Source organism: Pelophylax lessonae (genome assembly GCF_965119305.1).
Source record: "Pelophylax lessonae genome assembly, chromosome: 3".
In the NCBI taxonomy this organism is placed as follows: domain Eukaryota; kingdom Metazoa; phylum Chordata; class Amphibia; order Anura; family Ranidae; genus Pelophylax; species Pelophylax lessonae.
This window is the reverse complement of record NC_138770.1, coordinates 442,076,559-442,089,840: the sequence shown is the minus strand read 5'-3', so window position 1 is coordinate 442,089,840 and position 13,282 is coordinate 442,076,559. Positions and strand designations below refer to the sequence as shown.

Here is a 13,282-nt window from a genome sequence, read left to right as displayed (position 1 = left end):
AAAAAAAAAAAAGATAAAAAAAAAAAAAAAGATTGCAAAACGAGCAATAAAGTTTGAAAAAAAAAAAAAAATTGCGTTCGCCGCCGCCAGCCGATGTGGAGGGGGTGGGGGGGTGGGGTTACCACCCAGAAGAGGCGCCGATTGGCTGCCTTCTGGGGGGCGTGGGGGGCGTAACCTGGGCGCAAGGCAGATTCCTTGGAAACCCCCACTTCGTGGATTCCTGGCTGTGATTGGTCCAGCCTCCAGCCTGGACCAATCACAGCATCCAGGACATCCAACGCTGACCCCGCTGACGTCACTCGCAGCAGTGGACCGGACCGCGGGCGATGGAGTCGGGTGGACACCGGACGGGAGTGGCGGCGGCACCGGAGAGGAGACCAGACCACCGGAGGTCATCTGCTGGAAGAAGACATCACCACCGGTGAGTCCTCGTGGTCCTCCTGTCCTGTCAGTCCTCCATGACCATCCATCCAGCTTTTCCACCGCCATCCCCCTCTGCTCTGCCTCATCCCATGACCATCCATCCATCCAGCCTTTCCACCGCCATCCCCCTCTGCTCTGCCTCATCCCATGACCATCCATCCATCCATCCTTTCCACCGCCGTCCCCCTCTGCTCTGCCTCATCCCATGACCATCCATCCATCCATCCTTTCCACCACCATCCCCCTCTGCTCTGCCTCATCCCATGACCATCCATCCATCCAGCCTTTCCACCGCCATCCCCCTCTGCTCTGCCTCATCCCATGACCATCCATCCATCCATCCTTTCCACCGCCGTCCCCCTCTGCTCTGCCTCATCCCATGACCATCCATCCATCCATCCTTTCCACCGCCGTCCCCCTCTGCTCTGCCTCATCCCATGACCATCCATCCATCCAGCCTTTCCACCGCCATCCCCCTCTGCTCTGCCTCATCCCATGACCATCCATCCATCCATCCTTTCCACCGCTGTCCCCCTCTGCTCTGCCTCATCCCATGACCATCCATCCATCCAGCCTTTCCACCGCCATCCCCCTCTGCTCTGCCTCATCCCATGACCATCCATCCATCCATCCATCCAGCCTTTCCACTGCCATCCCCCTCTGCTCTGCCTCATCCCATGACCATCCCTCCCACTGCCATCCCTCTCTGCCTCATGCCCTCATCCCTCCCACCACCATCCCTCTGCCTGATCCCATCTCTCTCACCTCCATCCCTCTGCCTGATCTCATCCCGCCCACCGCCTGATCCAATCTCTCCCACCTCCATCCCTCTGCCTGATCCCATCTCTCCCACTGCCATACCTCTGCAGGGGGCATGTACGCTGGTCACTGTATTGAAAGGGGGCATGTACGCTGGTCACTACATTGAAAGGGGGCATGTACGCTGGTCACTACATTGAAAGGGGGCATGTACGCTGGTCACTGCATTGAAAGGGGCATGTACGCTGGTCTCTGCATTGAAAGGGGGCATGTACGCTGGTCACTACATTGAAAGGGGGCATGTACGCTGGTCACTACATTGAAAGGGGGCATGTACGCTGGTCACTGCATTGAAAGGGGCATGTATGCTGGTCACTGCATTGAAAGGGGGCATGTACGCTGGTCACTACATTGAAAGGGGGCATGTACGCTGGTCACTGCATTGAAAGGGGCATGTACGCTGGTCACTACATTGAAAGGGGGCATGTACGCTGGTCACTACATTGAAAGGGGGCATGTACGCTGGTCACTACATTGAAAGGGGGCATGTATGCTGGTCACTACATTGAAAGGGGGCCTGTATACTGGTCACTACATTGAAAGGGGGCCTGTATACTGGTCACTACATTGAAAGGGGGCCTGTATACTGGTCACTACATTGAAAGGGGGCATGTACGCTGGTCACTACATTGAAAGGGGGCATGTATGCTGGTCACTACATTGAAAGGGGGCCTGTATACTGGTCACTACATTGAAAGGGGGCATGTACGCTGGTCACTACATTGAAAGGGGGCATGTACGCTGGTCACTACATTGAAAGGGGGCATGTATACTGGTCACTACATTGAAAGGGGGCATGTATACTGGTCACTACATTGAAAGGGGGCATGTACGCTGGTCACTACATTGAAAGGGGGCATGTACGCTGGTCACTACATTGAAAGGGGGCATGTACTGTGTGGTCTGTGCTAGGGGGTCTGTACTGTGGGGTTTGTACAAGGGGCCTGTACTGTGGGGTTTGTGCCACTCTGTCAGTGTATCCCATAATAGGGCCCCTGCTCCCTATTATGGGATATACTAGTACTGATGGAGCCCTTAATATGTGATATATTGGGAGAATTGGTTCACGCAAGCAAAATACAGGGGACAAAATGGGTGGGGTCTATAAGGGGTGTGGCTTCTGAGAAACGGGAGGGGCCAAAATAGAAGGGCGGGGTCTTGCGCCCCCCCATCTTAAAACTTCACCAGCCTCCACTGCTTGACACCATCTGAACCAAATAAGTTTATCTTGGTCTCATCAGTCCACAGGACATGTTTCCAGTAATCCATGTCCTTAGTCTGCCTGTCTTCAGCAAACTGTTTGCAGGCTTTCTTGTGCATCATCTTCAGAAGATGACAGCCATGCAGACTTATTCAAAGCAGTGTGTGGCGTATGGTTTAACCACTTAAGCCCCGGAAGATTTTACCCCCTTCCTGACCAGGGGGTATTTGGCGATTCGGCACTGCGTGACTTTAACGGACCATTGCGCGGTCGTGCGACGCTGTACCTAAACTAATTTGATGTCCTTTTTTCCCCACAAACAGAGCTTTCTTTTGGTATTTGATCACCTGTGCGATTTTTTGATCATGCGCTATAAACAAAAAAAGAGCGACAATTTTGCAAAAATAACAATATTTTTCACATATTTTTATATGAAATTCCCCCCCAAAAAAATGTAAAAATCAAAATTTTTTTACATTTTCGGCCAATTTGTTTTATGCTACCTATGTTTGGTAAAAAAAAAATTGCAAAAAGTGTATTTTGATTGGTTTGCGCAAAAGTTATCGCATTTACTAACAAAGGGAAAGATTTCTGTCATTTTTGTTGTTTTTTTTTTTTAACGCGTAATGGCGGCGATCTGCGATTTTTTTTGCAGTACTGCGACATCGCGGCGGACAGATCTGACCCTTGACTGACATTTTTGACACTTTTGGGGTTACCAGTGACATTTCTACAGTAATCAGTGCTATACATATGCACGGTTACTGTAAAAATACACTGGTAGTGAAGGGGTTAACTTTATTTGAGAGGGAGGGGCTGTGTGTGTCCCTAGGGGCGTGATTCTAACTGTGATTGGCTGTGGCTTGAGGTGTAGGAACAATGATCAACGGTCCTACATAGTAGAACCATGTGATCATCGTTTCTACACCGGGGAGAATGACAGGCGGCTTGTTTACACTAGCCGCCTGACTTTCTCCCTCTCCCCCGACGATCGCCGAGTGACCGGCGGACATCGGGTCCGCCGGTCACACGCGCAGGGGGATCCGTGACCGAGCGGGAGTGCGCCCTTCGGCGGCGTGCGCGCTCGCTCCCCAGAGCCTCACAGGCTAGCGACGTAGACCTACGTCGCTCTGCCTGTGAGGGGCTGACTGCCGCAGTAAATATACTGTGAGCAGTCGGCAAGTGGTTAAGCACTGACAGGCTGACCCCCCACCCCTTCAACCCCTGCTGCAATGCTGGCAGCACTCATACTTCTATTTCCCAAAGTCAACCTCTGGATATGACGCTGAGCACGTGCACTCAACTTTTTTGGTCAACCATGGCTAGGCCTGTTCTGATTGGAACCTGTCCTGTTAAACCTCTGTATGGTCTTGGCCATCGTGCTGAAGCTCAGTTTCAGGATTTGGCAATATTCTTATAGCCTAGGCCATCTTCATGTAGAGCAACAATTCTTTTTTTCAGATCCTCAGAGAGTCCTTTTTCCATGAGGTGCCATGTTGAACTTCCAGTGACCAGTATAAGAGAGTGAGAGCGAGTACACCAAATGTAACACACCTGCTCCCCATTCACACCTGAGACGTTGTAACACTAACGAGTCACATGACACCAGAGAGGGAAAATGGCTAATTGGGCCCAATTTGGACATTTTCAATTAGGGGTGTATTTACTTTTGTTGCCAGCGGTTTAGACATTAATGGCTGTGTGTTGAGTTATTTTGAGGGGACAGCAAATTTACACTGTTATACAAGCTGTACACTCACTACTTTACATTGTAGCAAAGTGTAATTTCTTCAGTGTTGTCACATGAAAAGATATAATAAAATAGTTAAAAAAATGTGAAGAATGTACTCACTTTTGTGAGATGCTGTACATTATGCACCCTCTGTATTCTTATGGAAGGTAGAGATTTAAACACATTGATAATTGTCTGTCTTTCCTTAACACCCAACAACAGGAAAAGATCAATTTTTTTTAGATGGAATGATTTCCCTTTGGGATTAATAAAGTATTCTGAATCTGAAGAGTTAAAGTCCTTGTTAGATTTTTACTACAATCTGTTTCTCTATTGGGAGTTTCTCCTCATTCAGGGCAGGAAGTGACAGAAAATCTCTCCAATGGGGATATACAGACAGTAGGTAAAGAATAAATTTCAATCATACTTCCATAGGTGTGCGCAGCCTATTGCATTAGGGTGTGCACCCCAAAGTTTAAATACACATGCATGTGTTTGCCTACATGTATATGGCCCCGGTACATTACTCTTCCTGCTGGCAAAGTGAAATAGAAGTGTGTGGCACTTCTCTTATGGCAGAGCAGGTCCGAGGGAGATCTTTCCCATCTCCTCACTGGCAAACAGAGCGATAATGCTAATGTGCCCTAGGTGATTAGGGTGTACCCAGCCACACCCGGCACACCCTGTGCGCACGCCTATGCATACTTCATAATTTAATGCTGTCTGCTCCTTTCTGTCTGATTGATAACTTGCTTCGCTCACTTCTTATATAGGCATTAGATGGACAAGAAGTGAGAGAAAATTACCTTAATGGGGTCAGAAATAAGAACCCTAAAATGAATTACAAATATACATCAAAATATATAAAATGTTCTAGGGCTTTCCTTTGACATCATTTTCAGGTGCATTATGACTAGAAAGTGTGTACTGTAGATATGCCAGGATGTATATGATACCAACATTGGATAGTTAACAGTTACAATTATTGCATGTACATGCAACAGAGACACCCCTCGGGGACTTTGAGGCAGTTGGAAAACAAGGTGATAGAGTTTAAAAGGCTGACGCCATCTTTATTTGTATACAATTAAAAAAAAAAAAACAGACAGAGGTCCATAAAACATGCACAGACATAAGTACAAATGCAAAGACTTCATTTAGAAAGTAGACTGAAAGATACGACCCACAATAGCTGCCTGCATGATTTGGAGTAGCTAGGGGGATCTCACAGTCCAACTCGACATGTTTTGGAGTTATTCCTTCTTCTGGGAATTTGGGGTACAGAGAAATCTATGAGGTAATAAATGACAATTAACATAAAGAGGGAAAAACTGAATTTTTGTAAAATCTTACCTGTAAAATTCCTTTCTCTGAGTCCTCCGACAGTCGCCGCCTCTTCATATTCGTCACTAATGGGGTTATTGACCTTTGCTCCGTAGGAGTAGCTAGGCAACAGAATATATTAATATCAAAGCTTTTAGCATATCCCACCCCCAGGGGGTGGTCCCCTCAGTCAATACCTCCCTGCTTCCTGCATTTCCAACTCAGTTTCAGTAGCATAGCAGTAGAGTACATAAACAAACCCCAAAAGAGGGGCGGGGGCGGCGACTGTCGGAGGACTCAGAGAAAGGAATTTTACAGGTAAGATTTTACAAAAATTCAGTTTTCTCTTACGTCCTCCGACAGTCGCCGCCTCTTCATATTCGTCACTAATGGGGACGTCCCATAGCAGTGTAGACATGAGGGGCGGGAAAAAAGCTGCCCCGCCTAAAGCAACGCAGTACCCACATCAGAGAAAGAGAACCAACTGGGCAACAGGAAAAACGTGCTCAACAGGAGCAACAACCCAGGAAAGAACAAGTAACCTAGGGGCAAAAACACCTCAACAGCCAAGGGCCCAAACAAGGGACCCTAAGGCACCGCCGCACTAAGAACTTTACGGCCAACGGAAGCATCTGCCGATGCCTGAACATCCACTTTGTAGAATTTTGAGAAGGTGTGAACGGACGACCAAGTCGCCGCCTTACACACCTGGGCCACAGAAGCCTGATGACGATAGACCCAAGACGTACTCAGAGACCTGGTAGAGTGCGCCTTCACAGGAAAAGGAGGAACCTTCCCCTTCAAAGCATAGGCTTGCACAATAGTCTGTCTGATCTATTTGGCGATGGTCGCAGCCGACGCCGCCATGCCCTTCCGAGGTCCCTCTGGAAGGACGAATAGGGAATCCGACTTGCGAAAGGATTTTGTAGATGACAGGTAAACCCTGATTGCCCTAACAACATCCAAGGAATGCAATGCCATCTCCTTCGGATGCTTAGGCTTCGCGCAAAGCGAAGGCAGGACAATATCCTCATTGAGATGAAATTCCGAGATCCTCTTCGGAAGAAAAGACGGGTTAGGTCGCAAGACCACCTTATCCAAGTGAATCACCAAATACGGGGATTTGCAGGACAAGGCCGCCAGCTCCGACACTCCGATGACTGCGAGCCGAAGTCATAGCCACCAAAAAGGCAACCTTCTTGGACAACAGAGACAACGAGATCTCCCTGATTTTCTCAAAAGGAGCATGTTGCAATGCGGACAGAACAAGGTTCAAATCCCATGGAGGCAAAGGCTCCCTCCTAGGAGGGACCAGATGTCGCACCCCTTGAACAAAGGTGCTAACCAACGAGTTAGACGCCACAGGGCGTTGAAAAAGAACGGCCAGCGCAGAAATCTGACCCTTAATCGTGGCCAACGACAAACGCTGATCCACGCCCGTTTGAAGGAAAGCCAACACTCTCGACACCGAGTACAAGCGAGGGGAATATCCCCTGGACTCACACCAGGCAAAGTATGCTTTCCAAGTACGGTAGTAAATTTTTCCCGAGGAGGCTTTTCTAGCCTTGATCAAAGTGGGAATGACCTCAGGGGAGAGACCCCTATCCTTCAGGACTTGGCTTTCAACAGCCAGGCCGTTAAAGCCAGCGACTGTAAAGCAGGATGGAATATCGGTCCTTGAGACAGGAGATCTTCCCGAAGTGGTAGACGCCACAGGGCGTCGACCGCCAGATTCACAAGGTCTGCGTACCAAGACCGGTGAGGCCAGTCCGGTGCCACCAGAATCACCGTGTGCGGTTCCGAGGCTAACCTGCGGCGGAGCCTGGACAGCAGCTGAATCGGTGGAAAGGCATACATCAGACTATACTGATGCCAGGGCGCCACCAACGCGTCTGAGGCGTCTGCCCGAGGATCGCGCGTCCTTGCCACGAACCTTTCCACCTTGTTGTTTAGACGAGACGCGAACAGATCCACATCTGGGGACCCCCACTTCGCGCACAACATCTGGAAGACATCCGGGTGGAGGGACCATTCTCCCTGGTCCAGGGTCTGGCGGCTCAGATAATCCGCCTGCCAGTTCTCCACCCCCGGAATGTGAACTGCAGATATCGCTGGGACGTGCGTCTCGGCCCAAGACAGAATGTCGGCTACTTCCCGAGCCGCTCGGGCACTCCTGGTGCCCCCTTGGTGGTTGATGTAGGCCACCGCCGTGGCATTGTCCGTCTGTACCCGAACCGGACGGCCCTGAAGCCTGTCCGTCCAACGCAGAAGACAGAGATTTATCGCTCGCAATTCCAGAATGTTGATCGGAAGGGAGGATTCCTCCTCCGACCAAGTTCCCTGGGCGGACAGAACGCCCAGACCACCACCCCAGCCCGACAGGCTGGCATCCGTGGTGATCACCGTCCAAGACAAAGGACGAAAGGACTTGCCCCCCGACACCGCCGGGGACTGGAGCCACCACAAAAGACCCCTGCGGGTGAGGCGGCTCAACGACAGCCGCAGATCCAGAGACTGCGGACGCCCGTCCCACTTGGCTAGGACCTCCGCCTGAAGATCCCGCGCGTGAAACTGGGCGAAGGGAATCGCCTCGAAAGCCGAAACCATCAATCCCAGACACCTCATACACGTCCGGAGGGACGAGCACTGATTGTCCCTGAGGGACCTGACTTCGCACTGAAGTGTCCGAAGTTAGTCTTCCGGCAGGAAGACCTTCGCCTGAACAGAGTCCAGGATCATTCCCAAGTAGGGAAGACGAACCGACGGACACAGCGTCGACTTTGGAAGATTTATCGTCCAACCGAACTCCTGTAGAGTCTGCATCGTGATGGACAGGTCGTTCACCAGACCCTGACTGGTCGCGGACCGAATCAGGATATCGTCCAGATACCCCAGGACAGAAATGCCCTGGGCTCTCAATAAAGCCAGAACCGGCGCAAGCACCTTGGTGAAAACCCGCGTAGCTGAAGCGAGACCGAAGGGTAACGCTACGAATTGGTAATGATCCTCCGCAATGGCGAATCGAAGGTACCTCTGGTGACCCTTGAAAATGGGGATGTGAAGGTATGCATCCTTCAAGTCGATGGAGGCCATGAATTCCCCCGGAACCAGGGCAGCCACCACCGAGCGCAGGGATTCCATGCGGAACTTGCGAACCCGCACAAAGCGGTTCAGAGCTTTCAAGTCCAGAATCGGACGTACCTTGCCCTCCTTTCTGGGCACAGTGAACAGATTGGAATAGAACCCCCGAAATCTGTCCCGATGAGGCACCGGGACCACCACTCCCTGGGCCCGCAGGTCCCGCACCGCCAGGTGCAGATCCTGCAATCGCTCCGGAGTCAGCTGAAGGTTTGAGGGGAAAAATGTGCCCACCGGCCGAGAGAGAAACTCGATCTTGTATCCAGATCGAACGATTTCCTGAACCCACCTGTCCCGAATGCGGTCCAGCCAGGGTTGAAGAAAACCGAGCAAACGTCCCCCCACCCCAGAACTGGGTGAGGGCGTCCCTTCAGGCCGTATTGTTATGGGCAGCAGACCCGAACTGGCCGGACTTCTGCTTACCCACCCACGGCTTCTTCTGGGAACCTTGGCCCTTGAAGGGCTTGCCCTTATAGTGCGACCGAAAGGCACGAAAGGACCCCTGAGAGGCCCTAAACGATGTATTCTTCTTACCACGAACAAACATTTTTGTGCGTTTGGGGTAAGAGAGTGCTCTTACCCCCAGAAATACCCTTATCAAAGTATCCAAGGATTCGCCAAAAAGGCGAGATCCCGTGTAGGGCAAATTAGCCAAAGTCTTGCGAGAAGATTGGTCAACAGACCAACATTTCAGCCATATCAGGCGACGGTTCAATACTGCCACACTAGAAAGGCGCGCAGCCAAAGGGACCATATCTAAGTCCGCATCACACAAATACATGACACCCTGATGAATTTGATCCACCATAGCCAAAGTTGTCGGCGGGGCAGAATCAGCCACCAGGGTGCGCCTGAGCACCTGCGTCCAATCCGCAATAGCTTGGGCTGCCATAATGGAAGAAAAAATAGGCTTCAACATGGAACCAGCAACCGTATAAGCATGACGGGCCAGAGACTCCAATCTCCTGTCCGTCGGGTCCCGGAACACCGGGGTATCCTCAGCAGGGATCGCAGTGGATTTATTTAAAATCGCCACCGCGTGATCCACTTGAGGCGGCACACACCATCGCTCACCAGTGGCGGGTGTAAATGGATAATGCAGCTTGAACCTACTCGGCACAGCAAAAGGCTTCTTTAAATTGCGCCATTGCTCATCAACAGCGCGCTGAAACTCCGTAGAGCAAGGAAAAACCTGCGATGTTTTGCGCTTTCTTTGCGTCCCATAAGAGGACATCAAAACTGGAGGACATGGTTCATCCTGTAAATGCAGCGTTTGCTTGATAGAAGCAACCAACTCATCCATGAGTGCAAGCTCTTCAGACGAGCCAGGGGGAGAATTATCAACCCCCTTCACCTCAGCCTCCCCGTCAGACCCCACAAGGTCTAGGGATGAGTGAGACCCTGAAAAGGGCACTCCAGCCATAGCAGCCCCATCGCCCTCTGAATCAGAGGAAATAGACACCCTGGGCCGTTTTGTGGATCGATCAGCCACCAGCATCTGCACCTGAGCAGCTAAATTTGCCACAATAGTGGCCAGATCAGCCCCCTCGGGGGAAGCAGAAGCCCCTTGGCCCCCCACCAAGGTGGGAGGAAACTTGCAATCCTGAGAATCCATGCCCCAGCAAATTAGTAAGAAAAGGGTACTGCCCCTTTAAGATCGCGGCGAGCGCAGCCCACCGCACCCACTGAATACACTGACCCCCACAGGGACAAGAAACTGGGCAAGGAATACAGGAAAAAGGGAAAGGTAAAAACCTGGAGAGATCACACAGGCTGCTGCCACCGATCGCTGTCCCAGAGCAAAAAGGAAGTGATGCAAGACTGACCGTCCCTATGAAGCCTATGCAAGGCTGAGGATTCTTCTGGGCAAACAGAAAATGGCGAAGACATGTGGCCTGAGCGATCGCCGCTAAAATGGCGGCGCTTGGCGCCAAAACGCCGTGTCTAACCACTCAGGATCGGCCACCACGATTTCTGCCTAAAAAATGGCGGGTCGCCGCAGCGATCGCCGCACAGCATGTCCCAAATCTGACTGCTTCATGTATTCACCCAGCAGAGCGGGAGAGCCCCCCCCCTTCACAGCCCACACACAGGCAGCAATTCCACAGGAATCTGACAGGGAGCACAGCAGCCACACAGACATGCAGGGTCACACAGTCCCAGACTGACACCCAAATAGACAGGTCCCCACATAGATTTACACTTACCAGTCCGGATGGCGTGGGGAGCCTGCTCCAGCGACCAAACCGCTGCACTGAGGACAGGGAGTGTCGCAAGCATGACGCAGTGGAATTGCGGTGCGAAACCGCAATGGCGTCCAGTGAGGTAGCCACCTCACCGATAGCATCCCTGCAGCGAACAGGGATGGGTCATTCAATGTGCCAGGGCAAAACCTAAGCTGAACGCTCGATGGCAGGCTGGGAAGCCCCTGGCCCTGAGCCCTGGGATCCAGGGTGGCCAGACTGAGACCCAGCGCTGCACGATCATCTTCATCCGAAGAAGCTAACTAACGCTGAAAATAAACAGCTAGGTAAAAGAAAGAGAAAAAAGTCCAAATAAAATCAAAAATAGAAAAGAAGCTGAGACTAAGAGCCCCAGCACAGGAACAGCCCAACCTACTCCTGAGCTAGGCATTAGAAACTGAGTTGGAAATGCAGGAAGCAGGGAGGTATTGACTGAGGGGACCACCCCCTGGGTGTGGGATATGCTAAAAGCTTTGATATTAATATATTCTGTTGCCTAGCTACTCCTACGGAGAAAAGGTCAATAACCCCTTTAGTGACGAATATGAAGAGGCGGCGACTGTCGGAGGACATAAGAGAAAAGACAATCTATAATGTACATAGTGATATATTCCGTGTATATAGACATCATAATACAGTACAAGAGTACAGTATACATATGTAAATGTAAGTAGCCTCTTGTACTGTATTATGATGTCTATATACACCGAATACATCACTATGTACATTCCAGATTGTCTTTTTCCCTATTTTAATGTTACTTGTCATTTATTACCTCATAGGTTTCCCTGTACCCCAAATTCCCAGAAGAAGGAATCACATCGAAACATGTCGGGTTGGACTGTGAGATTCCTCCTAGCTAGTCCAAATCTTGCGGGCAGCTATTGTGGGTCGTAGCTTCCAGTAGTAGGGTACTTTCTAAAATAAATCTTTGCATTTGTATTTATGTATGTACATGTTTTATGGACCTCTGTCCGTTTTTCTATTATTGTATACAAATAAAATTGGTGTCAGTCTTTTAAACACTATTACCCTATTTTCCAACTGCCTCAAAGTCCCTTAGGGGTGTCTCGGTTGCATGTATTTGTTCATTTTTGGGACGTTGGCAGTTCTTAAGATACTTCACTTGGCTTTTCCTCTCAACATTGGATAGTTAGGTTGTTGGGATTGTCCTACTATGCATTATATTATACATCATCTTCCCTCTGCTGCTTCTCTCCCTTCATCTCATTGATGGGGCCCTTATGCTTTAGTCTATTCAAAACTTCATTATAAAATAAAGATTTTTTACAATATACATATAAAGATAAATTATTATTTGTCACCGCTTTTACAAAGTACAGTTTTTTTACGGTCATATTTTATTTTCATGCGTTTGCTAACCAGTGTACACAAATGCTCACTTTTTTGCAGCGACAGTCTTTCCCGAAGCATTTTGCGCAGCCACTTCTCCTGTAGTTTTTCCTTCAGCTCCTCTTTTCCTTCCTTAGGCTCATTCAAAGTACCATATGTCTCTGCAGCTTCCCTCGGAGTGAGATAGTCCAGGCTACAGGCACAGGAGATATAATGCCTTTTCCATGCACCATACTCATTGTCTGCTGGAGTGTATGGCAAAAACCAGCCAAACTTGGTGCACTTTGGCATCCACAGACAATCCTGTATAATTTATGTCAGGGAACACAGAGAGAAGTTATAATCTGTTTGATCAGCTACATTGTATTTATGTAAAAGGAATGTTTTACTAGAAGATTTTTTAATTTGATTTATGATCAGTTGCATTGCTTCTGTTAGTTTTTGGACAGATTCACAGAGCTGTCTGCATCAGATCCGTGAATCTGGAATTCTTTGCTCACTTTTCATAAATAAAAACTGTGCTTGGTAAACGTAGCACTGGTCTTTGTGAATTCCCCTGTCCGTGTTTAAAATCTGCCTAGTAATCAAGATATGCCCATTCAATTAACAAAAATGCATCAAGACAGGATATCATAGATAACTGTAACAAAGCAAACTGTACCTGCTCAGCGAGGAACTTCCAGTGCCAGCTGACCCGTCCAGCGACACATAAGTCATGGGCATTCAGGAAGGAAAAAATGTACAAAGACAGAAACCTGGGAAGCACAGTTGTAAAGTCTAAATTGGTGACAGGACATTCTTCAGTGAACCAGTCTTGAACAAATCTACAAAAAAACACATGAATAATGGAATGAGAATTTAAAGAAACATCAGTAAAAGATCTCTAAAACCAAAGAAAAGCAATCGCTATATTTGTGATACGTTCTCGAAAAGTCATTAAGGGCTCGTTCAGACTATCATGTTGCAGTAAGGCTGATGACACATGGGCGATTCTGCCAGTAGCAACAAATCGCCAATGGCAGGACTGCATAAAAGGTTTACAGTGTGTCC

General features: G+C 49.3%; 1 protein-coding gene across 1 annotated transcript in view; it reads right to left on the bottom strand.

The window, feature by feature from the left end:
• ECT2L (epithelial cell transforming 2 like) overlaps positions 1-13,282 on the bottom strand; it is a gene marked incomplete at both ends in the record, with an annotated part of 92,632 nt that overhangs the window by 67,026 nt on the left and 12,324 nt on the right. The window contains 2 exons of the mRNA XM_082252405.1: positions 12,283-12,535; positions 12,894-13,056. Coding sequence (XP_082108531.1) covers positions 12,283-12,535; positions 12,894-13,056 — 416 coding nt within the window. The remainder of the gene's footprint in view (positions 1-12,282; positions 12,536-12,893; positions 13,057-13,282) is intronic.